This window comes from Lynx rufus, unplaced genomic scaffold, assembly GCF_022079265.1.
Source record: "Lynx rufus isolate CCGP_SWC_20201006 ecotype Redwood Valley unplaced genomic scaffold, mLynRuf1.p SCAF_14, whole genome shotgun sequence".
Taxonomy (NCBI): Eukaryota; Metazoa; Chordata; class Mammalia; order Carnivora; family Felidae; genus Lynx; species Lynx rufus.
The window spans coordinates 15,756,254-15,775,597 of record NW_025814828.1 but is presented as its reverse complement, the minus strand read 5'-3'; the positions used below and the strand labels follow the sequence as shown (position 1 = coordinate 15,775,597).

Here is a 19,344-nt window from a genome sequence, read left to right as displayed (position 1 = left end):
TTTTTCTCCTAATAAGTCTTTGCCACCTGCTGTGTATTTTACAGCACATCTCAGTTTGGACCAGTGACACTTCAGGTACTTGATAGCCAAATATGGCAAGTGATATGGACTGTAGTGGACAGCCAAAGTCCGGAACCTTTCAATGGCTCGCAGAGGACACAGGACAGAGCCTTTCAGGGGGATAGGAGAGACATAGCCTCATGATTTATGAGTGCTTAAGAAAATCATACATAGGTTTCCTCCTCTTAGAGAAAGCTGATATGTAAAATTCATCTTGACAGGAAAAGTAAAGCAGGAAGTGATTATTCATGTTACAAAAGAATTAACCACAGGATTCTTTAAATAGCAAGCTCCGTTAGTGCACTGAAGAATCTGACTTGATTTGCAAAAATGTGATTGACACTTGGCATTTTGGTAGCATCTTTGTTGGGCAGAGAACTACCTGCCATTATAAAACGCAAGCTGGGCAGTCGGTGTATCGCAGCTTTATTGAGCACCTACTACAGGTCATGGATGCTCATAGGAGAGAGAACAGAACTAAGAGCTGAGGGTGATCTGGACCCAGAAGGCATTTAGAGGCTCCCTGAGAGGATGAGACACCTGTGCAGCCCCCACCACATGGAACTGCCTTAAGACCAGGGCCCAGGGAGGCCTAGGGGCTGGAGGAGCCGGAAAGGTGGTATGAGGCAGTCAGGCCCCCCAGCTGGGGCTGAAGGCGGACAGGGTGTATGTGATGCCTGAAGTGTCTAGGAGCTTAAAACAAGTTTAAATCTGGAAAGACCAGATAGGATATTGGGAAGACTCAAAAGCCATGCAGTTATGCTTTTTTTTTTTTTGTAAATTTTTTTGAATGTTTTATTTATTTTTGAGAGAGAGCGCGCGAGCAGGGGAGGGACAGAGAGAGGGAGACAGAAAATCCAAAGCAGCCTATGTGCTGAGAGCAGCAAGCCCGATACGGGGCTCGAATTCACAAACTGCAAGATCATGACCTGAGCCGCAGTCAGACGCTCAACCGCGCAACCGACTGAGCCACCCAGGCGCCCCTGCGGTTAGCTTTATTTATCCCCAAGCCCCCAATTCCTAACCCCAGCCTTACAGTAAGCGTCAATTAAGATGTGTCCTTGGGCTCATCACAAGAGAGAGACTGAAGCAAAAGCAGGATGTGTTTCTCGTCAGTTTGTGACAGCAGACAGCAGCTGTTTACTTCCTAGTAACCATCTTGAAGCAAATTCCTTTGTCCTCTTCCAGCGTCATTTTGGTAAGGCCCGTGTACAGAATAAAGTGAGAATTGCTGTTTAGGAAAGAAGCAGCAAGGTTGTGTTCTGGAAGTTGATGGGGTTCTGACTTCCCCAAAGTACACAGGGTTCAAGTTCAGTGTCTAGATGGACCCAGCCAGGTCCCATGTGCTGCTTCCCGCCCCCGCCCCTTCCACTCACCGTGATCTCCTGTTCCCCTCAGACAAACTATGAGCTTCTGTCTGCAAGCACTAATGGGGTCAGCCTTGGGGAGCGTAGGTCAGTGTTCCAGGCCTTTTCTTGGTTAAAAAAAATACCTATTATTAAAAAAAATAATAGAGTGGTTCCATGTATATATTTATTTACAGATTGTATGCATGTATTATTGTACTAGTTGATTGAGAAAACCCCAAAGAAGCTTCTAAACATTTATTATTAGGTTTAGTGGACTCTGGGAAAACATGAGATTGAGTGTTATAGGAATTTGGACATTGGTGGAAAATGAAGACCTTTGTCTTCATGATTCAGGTACGTACATTTAAATATCTTGCAATCTGAATAGTTACATACTATAACCAGGTAATTTACACCCGTATCAGCAGTGGAAGACAACCTGTATTCTCATTTGTCCTGATAATTCAGTCGTGTCCCTGGAAGATCTGGTTGGCTTGTCCTCACGCTCACCTCCCAACATGGCTGGCCCAGAGCTCACAGCAGGAGCCGAAGGCAGCAGCTGTGACATTTCCTTGTTTCCTTGCTCCCATGTTGACTATTGTCTACAACCCCTGATTTCTTCACACAATTCTTTTTAAGCCTTTCATCCATTTATTGAGGGGTCATAGCCATGAAGAGGCTTCATCAGGAGGCTGCCCAGCTCTGCAGACCTTCCCCCCACCGGAGCCACAAGCCGGCTCTGGCTCTAGCAGGCAGCCTTGTTGAGGGGCCCCGCTGGCCTCAGGCTGCTTCCTGACCTGGAGGCTGGATGAAGGAACCGGTGTCATTTTTCAAATGGAATATAAGGGATGTTGAATTTTTGTCTTTTTAAAATTAAAATAAAACGAATCGCTGTTCTTCTGATTGTTTTTTCATGATGTCAGCTAATCCCTGAAGTGAGTGCATCCCACTTTGGAGAGCACTGGCTCAGAAAAATGAGCTTAACTGCTTTGCTGAGCTTCAGGTTCTTTAATTGGGAAGATGAGCATCATAATATTGTGAGGATTAAATGAGATAATGCAGGAGAAATGTTGGGCACAGAAACATTGGTTACTGCCGGCTCAGTTCCATTTGCAGAGCTTTAGTGGATCCCTGTCTGGGTCATTTGAAGAAAGTTGGTTTAAAAAATTTTTTATGTGTATTTATTTTTGAGAAACAGGTGAGACAAAGCGTGAGTGGGGGAGGGTCAGAGAGAGAAGGAGACACAGAATCTGAAGCAGGCTCCAGGCTCTGAGCTGTCAGCACAGAGCCTGATGTGGGGCTTGAACCCACGAACTGTGAGATCATGACCTGAGCCGAAGTCGGACGCTCAACCGACTGGGCCACCGAGGTGCCCCTGAGGAAAGTTGGTTTTTAATTGACCTGGTTCCAATTGTCATGATGGCTCATTTTAACTGCTGGGGAGCAGAGCATGATGCAAGAAAATAGGAGTGTTTCTGCCTTTGTACTTGTCAGGAACCAGGAAAAATCGGAAAAAATTGCTTTGTTCAGGCTCTGATGCTCTTCCTTTTTGTTTACAAGTGATGAGAAGGGGGTTTACAACTCAACTTCATCCTGGGAAGATTCATGACAGCTAATTTTGGAATGAAAATAATGATCCAGGCAAAGAAATTTCACTTTGAGTTGCTTGTGAATTGGCCAGGCTCTTCTGATCTGGAAGCACTTTGGGAATTCATCCCTAATGGAGACACAAAGCCCATTGACAGGGGGCCCACTCACCTACCCACCTTTTTCCTGGAAACCTACCCCATTGTATTGAGGTTTCCAGTCATCTGTGCTTTTTTGTCGACTACTGAAGAAATCGTTGCCAAACCCAAGATTGCTAAGGTTTTATCCTGTGCTTACTTATGAAATGTGGTACTTCTGGCTCTTAGATTTAGGTCTGTGATCCATTTTGAGTTCACTTTTGTGCTTCTTACAGAGCTCATTTAAAACTTTTCCTCTTCTATTTCCATAATTTCTAAGTTGCTAATTCACCACCTGGGGTTTCAGCAAATTTTCAGTATCCTTGTATTTATTCATTTGCCATTCATTCATTCATCCTGAGCTGCAAATATAGAAGGAAAAGGACAAGAGGTTTATTGGTTGAGGTGGTTATGAGGCAAGACCCAAAGCATAGACGAGTTGCATAATCTATCCATGGACGAGTTAACATGCTCGGGATTGCTTAGCTCTGCTACTTTGCACCTGTGCTTTATCAACAAGTCGCATCTGTGTCGTCTGTTGCCTCCACCTATGACCAAATGTAAAAAATCACCACAGATTGGGGGAACACTTTAAAATGGTGCTGCTGCCTGAGAAGCCCTCTGTTGACAGGGTAGTTGTCCTGAGGGTGTCTGGTCTTTCCAGATTTACCCTGCAGACGTAAGCAGCCAGAGACATTGGCTTGGCCAGCAGGGCCCTCAGTGTCAGCTGACTTAGTACATCTTGTGGCTGAGAGATGGGCATTATTTCTTTAGGGTGGGAGTTATTATCATTTTGCATGCCTGAGGTCCAGGGACGTTAACATCACACAGTTCGTCTTTGCAAGGCTGGGAACACCTAAGGACCAAACCTGTGTGTGTTATCTGCCTTCTTTGCACTTGGGAAATGATGCTGTACTCCCTCCGGGAGTGCGAATGTGATTGGCCTTCTGTCATTGTGTGGTTTCCCCTCTGAAGCTCCTGCTGGCCCTGAGAACTGTAGGCCACTCTGCCGGTGCCTGACCACGGACCTGCGCTTTGTGGTTTCTGTGCGACAGGCCTCAGGTTAACCAAAATCAGGTTGCTGTGTGGGGTCCTGTTATTTTAAGTACTGGTAGAGGGGAAGTCCCTTTAATAAGACTTTACTGATCTTCCAGGGCTGGTGGGCCTCAGACTTCTCCAAGATCTGATCTAAGGTGCTCTTTTTTCTGTCCCTGTTCCTTTCAGTGGAGGCCATAGTGGAGTTTGACTACCAGGCCCAGCACGACGATGAGCTGACGATCAGCGTGGGTGAGATCATCACCAACATCAGGAAGGAGGATGGAGGCTGGTGGGAGGGACAGATCAACGGCAGGAGAGGTTTGTTCCCTGACAACTTTGTAAGAGTGAGTACAATGTGAAACCCTTTTCCTGTCTCCTCTGTGGGTTCTACTGACCAAAACTGTGGGGGCACTTGGGTAATTTCATGGGGTCACGTCGGGGATGAGTTGACAGTTTGACCTCTTGTGAGCTATCAAGAAGAGCATGTATAGCTTTGCACTAGGTATCTAGAGATAGCCATTGTGAAATCACTTTCTTAAGGCCCAGAATGTTCTTTTTAAAGTGATGTGTCACTTAGAAAATGCTGGAAAGATACAATGCTTGTTAAATTGTTTTATGTACTTGTTCATTTACTTTGATGTTTTAAAGGAATTTAACCCTTATCCATTCCATTCAAAATGAAACTAGTTTTTTTAAAATTGAGTTGTGTGTGTATATATATATGTATATATGTATATATATATCAGAAACCTCTTAGCTTCCTTTGGCTTAAGAGTCATCACTTGGGTAAAAGAGAGATAGAGGGTCAAGAAGTACTTCACAGGCCCAGAAAAACAGACCACTTTTACTCCCTCCCTTCCCCCCACCCCCACTGGACTTCATTTCCTTTTATTGTTCTCCCTGGAGGGCATCTCTATTTTCTTGCGTGGACTTTGGTCTTTCGTACAGAAAGATCTTACCATGAAGTATGGCAAATGTAGAAACTTTAAAGAGAAGCTGAGAGGGTTTTTCCCTTGTCCTTGACCTCCTGAGGTAAGCTCCTCCCTCAGAGTGCCCTTGGGGAATCCACAAAGGTTAGTGCTGAATGGAGAAGCTGGCCAGGCCAGTGATTCGTCCTATGTGGGTCTATCTTTGCCTTTTTTTTTTTTTAAAGCAATGAACACTGTAGTCCAGTTTTGTGCACCTCGACCTTGTGAGCTCCAGGCTTTCCTTTACAGAAACCTTCAAAGCTGGGGGTGGGGGTGTGGGGGGGTTGGATTAACTAGGAGGTGGAGATTCAGGAGCACATCTGTCCCAGTGAGCCCAGGGTGATCTTTTGAAGTGCTGAATTGCCATACTGCATACCTGAAACTAATACTCCATTGTATTACCTGAAATTAAAATTAAAACTAAAATAAATCTAAAACTAAACTAAACTAAAATTAAAACAAAAACTCAAAAAAAGTAAAATAACCTTCAAGGCTCCTCACACCTGCCATGACTTACGTCAATGGGATGCTTCACAGAGGGAATTAATTGGAGACATTTGGCACATCTGGAGGGAAAATTATGATTAAATATATATTATTAAATATTAATTATTAAATATTATTTAATATTGTATTATATATTATGTACAAGATTATAAATATTAAATAATAATATTATATATACATTAGAGAGGAAGAGCAGGGAGGAGAGGCAGAGGAGGGGAAAGAGAAAAAGAGAGAGAGACAAAGAGAGAGAGAGACTCTCAAGTAGCCTCCACACAGTGCAGAGCCTGATATGGGGCTCGATCCCATGTGTTTGGGATCATGACCTGAGCCAAACTCAAGAGTTGTGCACTCAACTACCTGAGCTACCGAGGAACCTCATGGGGTGAAACTAGTTTTGACTTTTATTTATTTACTTACTTACTTATTTTAGAGAGAGAGAGAGAGAGAGAGAGAGCGAGCGAGCGCGCGCGCGTGAGCCGGGGAGAAGGGCAGAGGGAGAGAAAGAGAATCTTAAGCAGGTTCCACACACAGTGTCGAGCCCCATGCAGGGCTTGATCCCACAACTCTGGGATCATGACCTGAGCCGAAATCAATAGTTGGACACTCAACCAACTGAGCCACCCAGGCCCCCCTTGTGTTGACTGTTTAAGTCAAGTAGCAGTCAAATTAAATGTAGAATTCCAGTTATGCTGTTTTACACCTTTGTATTCATATTGCTTTTTTGATAGGAGTGGTATTTTCCTTTCCCCTTTGTGGCCATGAAGCATTGAATAAAATCTACTTTTTCAGGAATGTTTTAAAAATTATGCCCTTTGCAGAAGTCATCTAGGGGTTAATTACAAAATGTAGCTCATTTGTGTTAAGAAATTACATGCTGCACAGTTCTAAATAATGGTTGGAATTGAGTAAAAAAAAAAGGGGGGGGCGGGGAGAGACATCACCTTGAGGCTGTTCCCTGTGGGAAATACCAAGTAGGCCTAAAAATTTTTTCTGCCATAAACTTCCTATCTAACGCTGGAGAAGACAGGATTGTTCTTACTGGAAGGGTTGTGTGCAGAAATCCCCAGGGCTTCTCCTTGGGCAGACCATGCCCAAGACCTATGGCTGTGAGGAGCAGGTAGTGTGGGGGTGCTGGGCCCAGAGAAGCAGGTGTCCCCCTCAAAGTGACTTGAGAGCTACATGGGAGGGTTTTATGAAAAGGGATTGATCGTGAAAAACAGTGTCCAACTCTTGGGCCCTCTACCTGTACCCTGCCCCCAGTCTAGAACTAATAGGAACCCACTTCAGTCTTTCCTTAGGATCTTGCCCCAGAGTAATCTTGCTCACATTTCATTTTTTTCTTTTTTTTTAAGTTTTTTAAATGTTTATTTTTGAGAGAGAGAGAGAGACAGAGACAGAGAGACAGAGACAGAGAGACAGAGACAGAGCACGAGCAGGGGAGGGGCAGAGAGAGAGGGAGACACAGAATTCGAAGCAGGCTCCAGGTTCTGGGCTGTCAGCACAGAGCCCAATGTGGGGCTCGAACCCACGAACCATGTGATCATGACCTGAGCTGAAGTCGGACACTTAACCGAGGGAGCCACCCAGGCACCCCTTGTTCTTTTATTTTTGTTGTGCAGAGGCTGGGGACAGTTTTGTTGATAACACGCTGAATAACTTGCTTTTTATAAATAGTTGTAGGAGTACAGACTTTTTTTTCTTGGACTACAGTTGAACCTAGCAGCTCTTTCCCATTTTAAGAGTAGGAAAATATTATATCTGGGCTATCACATATTGACTCTGTTGTACTGATGTATAAATGGGGGTGTAATTCTTTTGCCCTTCCAAACAAAACCCCCAATTTTGGGACAAGGACTGCCCTTGAATTTGAGCCAAATTCTTGTGTAGCAGGAGGGTTTTTCCAGATAAAAGCTTGGTATGAAGATGGAGGAGAAAGGAATGAGAGAAGAGGACCATGGGAAAGAGAAAGGAGGATCTGGGAAAGAAAGAAGAGGACTCTGGGAAGGAGGTGAAGACTGTGGGGAAAAAGAGGAAGACCCTGGGAAGGAGGCGAGGACTATGGGAAAGAGAGAGGAGGACCTTGGGAAGGAGGCGAGGACCATGGGGAAGAGAGAAGAAGACCCTGGGAAGGAAGGGAGGACTGTGGGAGAGAGGGAGACCCTAGGAAGGAAGGGAGGACCATGGGAAAGAGAAAGGAGGACCCTGGGAAAGAGGGGAGGACTTGGGAGGATAGAGGACATCACTGGGAAGGAGAAAAGACTACAGTGTTGGCACCGGTTTCGAGGGGAGGCCCTATTTTGAAACCCTTATTTTGATGTCCTATAGGCTTAGTGCTCCCTCATTCCAAACCACAAATCCATAGACTCAGAGAGCTTCCAAGTTGGACTTTGCTCAGGGCTCAAGGCTGGGTTGCCTGCTTAAGCATTTGTGGGGGCTGGTGGGCCCCAGGACAGGGAAGCACAGCGTAGGAAGAACCCAGGCCGCCTCAGAACCCATTCTCCTTGCTGCGGGAGTGCTGGGGAGCAGGAGCTCCTCGCTGCCAACCCCGAGGTGAGGTCATTCCCCGGCCTCTCTCCGCCCTCGTCTGCCTGCTGGGCCTGGGGCTGGGGCTGGGGCCACCACAGCAGGCTTCCGTGGGCTTTGGCTCAAGAGGAGTGCTGGCGGGAGATGGCAGGGAGGGTGGGAGGCCAGCCAGGTCAGGGATTATCCTGCTGGCTCCCTGCCCCAGGGGATTGTCCCTCTGCCAGATGATGGTTGCTCTCAAGTCCCCATCCTCCATACTCCTTTCCCTTCATTCCTGGTTTCTAGCCCCGCCTCCTGCCTCAGAGTTTCACTGTACCTCACCCACTTTGGAAGTCTCCTTCCTGGTCCCGCCTCACATTACCTACTTCGGGTGTGCCATCTGTTTCCTTTTTGGAGCCCGACTGCCTCATCTGGCCACTCTGAAGATTAAAGGAGGCAGGATTTAGCACATGGCTGGCCCCCTTCTGAGGGTGCCCCTGTCCCATGTCACCCTCTCCCCCGGCCTGAGTGCCTAATCGCTTGTCGTCTCCCCTCCGCTAGAGCAGTCCCAGTGTGGGAAGTCACACTCTCTGGAGGCACTTGTCCCACCCCAGCCAGAAAGGACGTGGCCGGGATGGCTGGGGCTGCGCCACTTGTGGCTGTCACATTTGGCAGAAAAAGAAACTTCTATTCTTTCAGATGGCTGAATCTATTTTCAAGTCTTCACCCACTGGGAATGTTTTAGGCCTATTATTGAAGATTGAGTAGGTGGCTGCAGTGGAGTTTAACAATAATGAAAACTGCCATAGAGGGTTCGAGAAGCTAAAAGTACATCTTTAGGTAATAATAATCATATTGGCATAAGTTTGTAGTTTTGAGAGTGGGTTTACATATGCATTATTTAGCTTGAGAATAATTTGTCCCTGAATTGAACTGGGTAGTCTTGTGGACTCCCATTGTTTATTTGTGTGCCTTTATACCTCTGTTAACCGCCATCAGAGAGCTTACCTTAAGTGTTTTCTTGATTCATTTATTATCGGATCATTAATCAGTGTCCTTATTGAGCATGGTCCCCCCAAGGTGTTGGAATTCAGTATCCAGCCTCAACTCTGTATTGTCTCAGTTTTTCAAAAGAAAAATACCAGCCATTCCCATCGCCCCCTTGTCAAGAAGATGCCTGGGCTTTGCCGGCTCTCGGGCCGAGATTTATTGGCAGGCATAAATGTACCCGGCTAGGGTACATAACAGTCATGCCCTTTTGGGTTTATCCTCCTTTTTATTTTATTTAGTTAGTTCTTTTTTTTTTAAGATTTTATTTTATTTATTTTTTTTTTAATTTTTTTTTTTCAACGTTTATTTACTTTTGGGACAGAGAGAGACAGAGCATGAACAGGGGAGGGGCAGAGAGAGAGGCAGACACAGAATCAGAAACAGGCTCCAGGCTCTGAGCCATCAGCCCAGAGCCCGACGCGGGGCTCGAACTCACAGACCGCGAGATCGTGACCTGGCTGAAGTCGGACGCTTAACCGACTGCGCCACCCAGGCGCCCCATAAGATTTTATTTTTAAATAACCTCTACACCCAATGTGGGGCTTGAACTTACAACCCTGAGATCAAGAGTCACACGCTCCACCGACTGAGCCAACCAGACACCCCTTATTTAGTTAGTTCTTATTTATTTACTGTACATGTGGAAGAAGAATCCTTTCAAATCCCCCTTTCCTTTCTTCTCCCTGTTCACTTTTTTTAGAATCCATTTTTCTCTATCCCTCCTCTTTTTAAAAAATTTATTCATTTTTAAGTGAAATTTGCATAGAGTAAAATGCTGGTCAAAACCATACCTCTTGATTTTCTTTATGCACATATGCACTCTGTAACCATCATCCAGATCAATCCTATTTCTGTCCCTCCAGAAAGTACTATCATGCCTTTTCCCAGTCATTCCCCTCCCCATAGGTAATCTATCATTAGAGGTGAGGCTAGCATGCATTTGAATTTCATATAAAATGGAATCATTAAATCTGTGTTCTTTTATGTATGGCTCCTTTTGCACAACAAAATGTCGCTGTATACACCAGTCCTCTGTTCTTGCTGTATAGTATCCCATTTTATGAATATGCCAGAATTGATCTCTTCTCCTGTTGACGGACATTTGGGTTGTTTCCAGTTTGGGTATTTTATGAACAAAGGCTCTGAACATTGTTGTGTCAGTCTTCTTACAGATATAGGCCCTCATTTCTCTTGTGTATTTACCCATGGGAGTGGCATTGCTGCTCATTCACTCTCAACGTTTATATTATTTTCCGTTTATTTTATTTTTTTTACAATATTTATTTTGAGACAGAGAGAGAGAGAGAGAGAGGGAGAGAGAGAGTGAGTGTGAATGGGGGAGGGGCAGAGAGAGAGGGAGGGAGAGAATCCCAAGCAGGCTCCATTCTCAGTATGGAGCCTGACGCGGGGTTCAGTCTCACAACCAACGTGATATCGTGACCTGAGCTGAAATCAAGAGTCGGACGCTTAACAGACTTAGCCACCCAAGCACCCCTATTTTTATCTGTTTAAAGCTGTGGCCTCTGTGAGCGGATGGAGGGTGTCATGCCTAATGTTGGAACCTTATTTGTGTCACACTAGCCAACTGAGCTGATCGATCGGCCTGAGTCCAGTTGTCTTCACATAGCTGCCCTATGAGTATGGTAGCTGAGGGAGCCTGAAGCCCAGAACTCACCCTCCAGGGACCATATGATTGTCGGGCCCCCCCCCAAAATATCAATGACTAATTCTTAAATTGTTAAAAACACACACATAGGGCAATTTTGATTGTGTCAAAGTTTTATTGGACTCACTTAAGGAGGGAACTAGCAGAATCACAAAACTGATGCAGTCTATGAGAAACTGATCAAAAAGTCAGTAAAGGAAATTCAAATAAGATTGCTAAGTTATATCCAAAACAGGTTCATATTTTAGAGGACACTGAAGTCTTAACCTCTGGGGTTATCATCTCTACCAAAAAAGGAAAAAAAAAAAAAAGAAAGCAGCATACTTTATCATTTTTCTGTATGTTATCCTGTGACTTTTATAGGGTTGTAAAATGCCCTAACAAAGTGTTAGTTAAATCAGGTTACATTTCCAGAGAGAATTAGATGATTCTGCTGGGGGGTAGAACTTTATGGAAAATATATCACTGTGGCATCAAAAGGTCACACAATCATACCTTTTTGCCAAATCTTTGAGTTTTGGATATTTTTTTGGAACAGACCACAAGAGACCATAATTTGGGGTGCAATAATAGGAGGTACTAGGATGAAATCCTCAAAGTCATTTATTAAAAAAAAAAAAAAAGCAGCTGCCCTTCTGGGACCTGAAACTGCCATAGAAAACAGAAAGATAACCGCCTATTCAAGGCAGATACGGGCTCTTTCATAGAAGTTCATCTTCCTCATGTTGGATTTAATTACCAGGGTCTTTCAGAACCTTACCCCCAGATCCAGACGACAGTGTATTTTAGTCCAGCAAAGGATTCCTAAGCAGCCTTTTTCTGGGTTCTCCTGACATGTATTCACAGGTTCACATTTTTTAATGGCTAGCCAAAGGAATTCAAAAAAGAAAAAGCCTCGAAACTGTAGCTTGAGCCCACAAGCATATGGCTGACTGCTTTGAGAGGGGACCTTTGGTGAAGTGCAGCGGGACGCAGGCCCTTGGTATTTTGTCCTACACAAATAGATGCGTGGAAAGCAGGAAGCTGTGGTAGGGGTTAAAAGAATATGCTTGTTGGTTTTGAAATTGATCTGATGCTGTCTGTGTGAGGAAGTGAGCCATTCTCTCTGCCTGTTTGTACACGCATTAGGGAAATGCACACTTTGCTCAATGCGGCCGGTCCTGGAGCCCGTCCTGGAAGGGTGAGGCATTTTTACTTGTAGCTTGCAAGTCCAATGCTGAGCGTAACAATTTTCAGCTTGGTTTCCCGTTGCCTCAGCCTTCATTTGCTAGGTGTTTTGGATCTCTCTCTGGCATATGCTGAGCGTGTTGTGTATTTGTCTGAAGTGGTTGAAGAATACTGTTGTTTTGTAATGAGTGAGGTGAAAGGTTAGGATTTTGCATATTTGTACCATTCTGAGAGAAAGCCCATTGTTACTTTGCTTGTGGTTATTTTTATTTTTTATTTTTTGTACTAATGCTGCTTTTAATGGTGGCACAATATAGAAGTACACGGTTTTACTAGCTTGAGCTAATAGGAGTTTTAAAACATTCCTTTTTACACTATCTAGTAGCCTCATAATAGAAATGTATCTCAGGCTGCCGAGGCTATGTAAAAGATACAGGGGAGGATGGAGATTATTTCTTGTTTTCTGTGGGGAGAAAGAATTAACTGCCAACTGGGCGCTATGATTGTACTTATTTTGAAAAAAAAAAAAAACGGCTTTGTTTTGGCAATTTTCATCTTCCATTTCTTTTAGTTGGGTGGGAAATAAAAGGAAATTTGCTTTCTCAAGTTTGACATTTTCTTGTTAATACACCTTTTGTTTCAGTAAGTCTGTGGGAATCCTCCTGGATATTTCTGAATTTTGTTGTGTACACGTGTGTTTGAGCCCAAACAGCTTATCTTTGTATAGCATTTAGTTGTTGTTTGCTTTCTTGTTAGACAAAATATTAACAATGTACTCTTTCCATCTTCCCTGACATCAAATCCGTTAAGATCCGAAATCCTGTCAAACATCTGTTTGAAAACTTGGGGGACGGTAGTAAAAAAAAGTTCTTGCACACACTATCCCCTCTGTAAGCATGGGCCTGTGCTGGAACTTTCCCAGAACTCTACATTTCTACTTCAAGTTACTGACCTTTAAGTTCTATCCGTATGAGAGGAACAGATCATGGAAAGGAGGTACGTACGTTTACCCTCTTCCTATGATAACCCTCATCTTCAAATTTTAGTTCTGTGACAGAGTAAGATTTGAATTCTGTCCCCTCTGTCCTTTTCAAATCTTGCCAAAGAGCCCAGTCCCCTCTCTAGAGCTGTGCGTGCCTCTCAGGTCTGCTTGTGTGTGCTGTGTGGTCGAGCGCAGTGGAGTGGGGGCCTGGGGACTCGGGTAGACCCCCAAGACACTTTCCTCTGTTCCTGGGCTTGTGCTGGCAGCTGCCCCCCCCTCCCCCCGCCCCGCAGTCTCCAGAACACATGACCTGACGTGTCATGGCTCCTTGTTCACACGGCTTGTCAGTGAGGAAGACTTGTCTACGCCTTCATTATTCAAACTTTGTTGGCTCTCTGGTATCATTAGGTAACACGGAAACACATCCATCTCTCTCCAAATATATACGACTGCATCATTTCTTCTCACAGTGCCTCCGCTCATTTGTTTCTGAGTCACAACAGCCTTTCCATTTTCAGTGGTAGCATGTGGCCCCCTAGTTACTGTTAGGGATTACTTTGAACATAAAGTGAATCCTTGTCCACTGGTTTCACAATACTTGTGACTGTAGAGGTCAGTTCAGATAGCTTTCACTTTGTCAGCACCTTAATGGTTGACCCACAAGGTGGAATCCTCAGTGAGATCATGGAAGCTGCTGATGAAACAGGTCTGTGAGTAAGACAGACGTCACTGCGTATTTGTCCACTGTCAGAGCTGCACGGTGTTCACTGCGAAGTCTGAGACGTGGGCTCTGCAAGAACAATGGTAACAGAAGTTATCTGGGTCAACGAGAGAGAAAGACCTTCTCTCTGGAAATACGACAGGGGGGGCAGGTGTCGGGGGGATGCTTCACTTAGTCTGAGTCGGATCTGATTGCTCTCCTGTTACAAAGGAGAGTACTTGCAGCAGGACGTACTACTAAGAGGTCGTGTGGCAGTTAAGTGCAGTGCAAGACTGAAGTAAGCTTCCTGTATTTTGGACACAAACTTGTGTTTTGTAGATCTGGTGACCGTGTGGTTTAAACTGCTTTCTGGCCCACGGGCGTTGTCTGGGGGACGCTACTAGCGTCGCACTTGCTGCTCGAAGACTCTGTGCCCCGGGAATTGTGAAAGACGGGGTTTCTGCTCCTCATTCTGGTTGGGGCAGGGACGGGGGCGGGGGCGGGGGGTAAGATGTGGCTTTCTTCCTCGTCATTCCTCCTGCTTTTCTTGGGCAGGGGCACTTGTTCATGGTAGCCAGTGGAGGCGGACGACATGATGCCGCTCCTCAAGAAGAGGGAACAGAGGGTGTAGTGTTTGGGGGGGCACGGTGCCCACCCCCTCGGGCCTGGGCTTTTGCTGCTGCTTGGGTGGATGCTATTGGCCGCGAGTGCCCCTCGGTGGGACTGTTACTTATTTAAAAAAGAATCACAAATTTACTTCAACAAATGGCGTAGAGATTTCCAAGTTACTATTCTACATTCAGAGACCCTGAAGTGGATCTCTCTGCTCATATTTCACTTTTTAAAAAAAACTACCAACACAAAGGCCATTAATTTTGCGGATGATATGGAATATCACTTTTAAGACACTTAACGTCTCTGCAAAAGGTAGCAGAAATTTCCTGGGTGTGTTACATAATGTGCTCACACTATCTAGTCGCAATGTGTTCTGCCGTACTCGCGGAGGGAGCGCCTACTGGTGTCTGTGTGCTGGCACCAAGGGCTATAAGGCACAAATGAGACACGTTACGTGGAATATTGTATTGTCATAAATGTAGCTTCTTCCACAGGATGGCAGCTGTAGCTCCTGTGACCTGGCCTTTTGGTCATTCTGTCCTCTGGAGAGCAGATGTTAGACATTGTTCTGCAAAGATGTAACCGATTAGGATGCCACTTGGGAAGCTTTTGACGGGATTCATCAGGCGACTCTGTTAGAATGTGTTAAATGAACCCACGGGCATCTCGTGGCCCTGATTGCTGTGTTACTTTTTGGAATAATAATGGCTACGTTCTCTTCCAGGCTTACTGGCTGCCTGGCACCGTGTCTGTCTGTGTACAATGACTAACATTTGTTGAGCACCTACTGTGTACCAGGCGGAAAGGAGGCTAAGCCCTTCATATGTTTTATCCCATGAAATGCTTACACCACTCTATGGTATCGGTACTGTCCTTTCTTAGCATGCCTGTTTCTCAGAAGAGGTAACCGAGGCATGGGCGTCTTAAGGTTAAAAAACTCATCCGTGGTCACACAAGCTAGGGTGGTGCAGAGAGTGCATGGGAACGCAGGCAGGCTGGTTCTAGAACCTGAGCTCAAGCCCACAGCATTATCTGGGTGTCTGCATTGTCCTGATGGGAGCAAGCCCCTCCGCGTTACCGCCTGCTGCGTTGTGCCTCCCCAGCGTGCCCACTCCACATCTTGCGTATCTGCACCGCTCTGAGATAAAGCTCATCATTATTTTGCTATTCTTGATTTAAGAAAGAATCACAAATTTACTTCCATAAGTGACATAAAATAGAGATTTCCAGGTTGCTGTTCTGTATTCAGAATCGTGCTTGTTTTGTTTTCTGATTTTTAAAGGATCCTTTCCAGAAATCAGCGATTTCAATGCAAAGGAGCAAGCACTGCCTGGAGTTTTGGGCTTATGCTGTTTCTCCTACAAATTGTGAAAGCAAGGCAATTTGGGAAAATATTTCATTTTACTAATTAGTAAGGAAACTTGTTATTTTGTAACGTTCAGACATGCTTTTCAGAAGGAGTGTGGCTGTCTTTTCTATCAGTGATCAATAATCCAGGTGCTTGACTATCCAGTTGTTCCTCATCTGTGGGGTCCTTGGCCAATTCCTGCTCAGCAACCAATTCCTGCTCAAATTATTCTTTACAATTTTTTTTTTAATTTTTTTTTTCAACGTTTATTTATTTTTGGGACAGAGAGAGACAGAGCATGAACGGGGGAGGGGCAGAGAGAGAGGGAGACACAGAATCGGAAACAGGCTCCGAGCCATCAGCCCAGAGCCCGACGCGGGGCTCGAACTCACAGACTGCGAGATCGTGACCTGGCTGAAGTCGGACGCTTAACCGACTGCGCCACCCAGGCGCCCCTATTCTTTACAATTTAAATAACATCGTTTTCCTTTGGAAAACAAAATCCTAACAACTAGAACCTGTTAAATGCTATTGTGAGAAATGTTAACACCAAGAAGGGTCTGGAGTAATTGAGGACAAATGGGTCCACCAGTAAGACCCCACACCATTTGGCAGATACCTCAGACTTGGTCAGTGTTGCGGCACAGGAAGAATGTGGGGGGATGTCTTGTGACTCAGGGAGAGCAGTCCCCTGACCCAGTTGATCTTGGTGATTATCCATAATGGAGTCCTGTTTTCTTAATGACAGGATTATTGAATCTGAGCTTAGAAAGCGACTTTAAGATCATGTGTTTCAACTCCCCAGCTTCCTAGCAGATTGAAATCTAAACCATCTAGGATGTCGCTGTGGTCATCACTGGATATTTACACTTGTGACATGTGGGGTCCTACAGGGCACTCCTTGCCAGTGAGTCTCCAGCCTGGCCCTGCCCCAGGCAAGCTGCATCGCCAGCATTTTGGAGTTGGGGAAGGAGTTGGGACAGGGGCCTTAGGATATTTTTAAAACTTCGGGGGATCCTGCTGCTTCATAAAGCTTGGGCATGCCTTTTGTGCAATGGTACCGATAGGTAGCGTCACCCTTTTTAATCTAATATCTTTTCCCAGGCACACACATGGGTTGGTAGCCTGTGAACTGTAGTTCTACATTCAACAATATTACAATGTTATTTCTTTTTTTTAACTTAGAAAATATTTTTTAATGTTTATTTATTTTTGAGAGAGAAACAGACAGAGCATGAGTGGGGGAGGGGCAGAGAGGGAGACACAGAATCCAAAGCAGGCTCCAGTCTCTGAGCTGTCAGCACAGAGCCCGAGGCAGGGCTCGAACTCATGAACCGTAAGACCATGACCTGAGCTGAAGTCGGACACTTCGCCGACTGAACCACCCAGGCGCCCCTATAATGTTCTTTCTAAAGTAGCTTTTGAATATGTGTGTATATATACATACCTACATATGTATATATATGAAAACATAATCATGCTGGAAATTATAAAAAGAAATGTTTACCACAAACACACAAATAGTATAGCAAGATAGTGTAAACATATTGCTCAATTCAAGTCCATTAGAATTAATACGTTCTTTAAAAAAAATTTTTTTTTTAATGTTTATTCCTGAGACAGGGAGAGATAGAGCATGAGTGGGGGAGGGGCAGAGAGAGCGGGAGACAGAGAATCAGAAGCAGGCTCCAGGCTCTGAGCTGTCAGCACAGAACCCATCATGGGGCTTGAACTCATGAACTACGAGATCATGACCTGAGCCAAAGTCGGATACTTAACCGACTGAGCCACCCAGGTGCCCCTAGAATTAATACGTTCTAATTGCAGAACCTCTGGACCAAATAATGAGCTCTATCCTGCCCTCTCCCCAGTGGTAGTGAGGTGAGCAGAATTTCTAAGCTTCCACTCATTATTGGAATCCCCAAGATTCCACTCCCGAATACGCAGAGCCTGAGAATGTGATGTGCTATCATTCTAGTGATTGTGTTATGTTATATGACACAGTTGACTTTCCAAAAGGGAGGTATCATGGTGGGCCTAATCTTATCACATGAGCCCTTAAAAGCAAAGAACTTTCTCTGCCTAGTGGCCAAAAAAGAAGTCCTAGAAATTCAGAGCTTGAGGAGGGACTGGCTGCTTTGAAGATGGAGGTGTCACGTGAGAAGGAATACAGGCAACTTTGCTGGAGCAGAGAGCAGACCCAGGCTGGCAGCCAGCAAGGAAACGGAGACTGCAGACCCCCTCCTGCAAGGAATCGGATTCTGCCAGCAACTTGAGTGAGTTTGGAAGTGGATTATTCTTCCAGGTCCCTGGATAAGAGTCCAGCCTGGTTGACATCTTGATATCAGCCTTGAGAGCTGCTGGGCAGACTATCCAGGTGAGGCTGCCTGGACTTCTGACCTACACAACTGTGAGATAATGAATGCGTGTTGTCTTAAGCCCTGAGGTCTTTGGCTTAAAATAAAGACAGCAAATGGCCTGGGGCAGTGCTCTTCTTTCCTACTGGCAGGTTGTCAGTTGATACTGAGTGGGGAGTCTGGAATTTTGCGTCCTGCCTGGTGGCACCAGGCGACCCATTGCAGCTCTCCCCTCATCCGCTGGCATGTTGTCAGTGGAGGCCAGATGGGGAGTCTGGCCTTTGACTCCCCCAGCCCCCAGCTCAGAAGTAGTAAGTGGCCCCCATCACCCACCCTACTAGAGTTGGGAAGATCTTGGAGAGGAGGGAGCCTGGAGAGAGGGGTTCCTTAAACCTGTATAGGAAGTCTTGGGCAAACTCCTGACCAACCCATACGTGAATTTGACTAGAAGTAACATACCGAAAAGTTTGAGAAGAGAAACTACAGTGTGGAAAACCACTTAGTTTTCAGAGTGACCTCTAGGTAACACAAATGAAGAAGACCTGAATAGCAGTGCAAGGGCTCTGTGAACTGAACGATCATTGGCATTACAGCCTGCCAAAGTGGCCCAGGACCTGCATGCTTCATCTAAATAGGATTCAGAATCTTGTAATATAATAACCCAAATGCCTAGGATACAATAAAAAGTCACATGTCCCATCAAGAACTGGGAAAACCACAACTTAAATGATTTATTCCTAGGTATTTTGTGGTTTTTTGGGCAACTGTAAATGGGGTTGATTCCTTGATTTCTCTTTCTGTCGCTTCATTGTTGGTGTATAGGAATGCAGCCGATTTCTGTGCATTGATTTTATATCCTGCAACTTTGCTGAATTCATGAATCAATTCTAGCAGTTTTTTGGTGGAATCTTTAGGGTTTTCCATATAGAGTATCATGTCATCTGCCAAGAGTGAAAGTTTGACCTCCTCCTGGCCGATTTGGATGCCTTTTCTTTCTTTCTTTTTTAAAAAAAATTTTTTTTTAAATTTACATCCAAATTAGTTCGCATATAGTGCGACAATGATTTCAGGAGTAGATTCCTTAGTGCCCCTTCCGCATTTAGCCCATCCCCCCTCCCACAACCCCTCCAGCAACCCTCAGTTTGTTCTCCATAATTATGAGTCTCTTCTGTTTTGTCCCCCTCCCTGTTTTTATATTATTTTTATTTCCCTTCCCTTATGTTCATCTGTTTTGTCTCTTAAAGTCCTCATATGCGTGAAGTCCTATGATTTTTATCTTTCTCTGACTAATTTCACTTAGCATAGTACCCT

At 45.0% G+C, this 19,344-nt stretch overlaps 1 protein-coding gene across 2 annotated transcripts in view; it reads left to right on the top strand.

Annotated features, from left to right (window-relative positions):
• SH3KBP1 (SH3 domain containing kinase binding protein 1) overlaps positions 1 to 19,344 on the top strand; it is a 334,904-nt gene that overhangs the window by 45,262 nt on the left and 270,298 nt on the right. The window contains exon 2 of one of the 2 annotated variants that reach the window (XM_047075975.1): positions 4,358 to 4,515. In XM_047075975.1, the coding sequence (XP_046931931.1) occupies positions 4,358 to 4,515 (158 nt within the window). Of the gene's footprint in view, positions 1 to 4,357; positions 4,516 to 19,344 lie in introns of those variants that run through there. The other variant, XM_047075977.1, reaches the window with a different exon arrangement.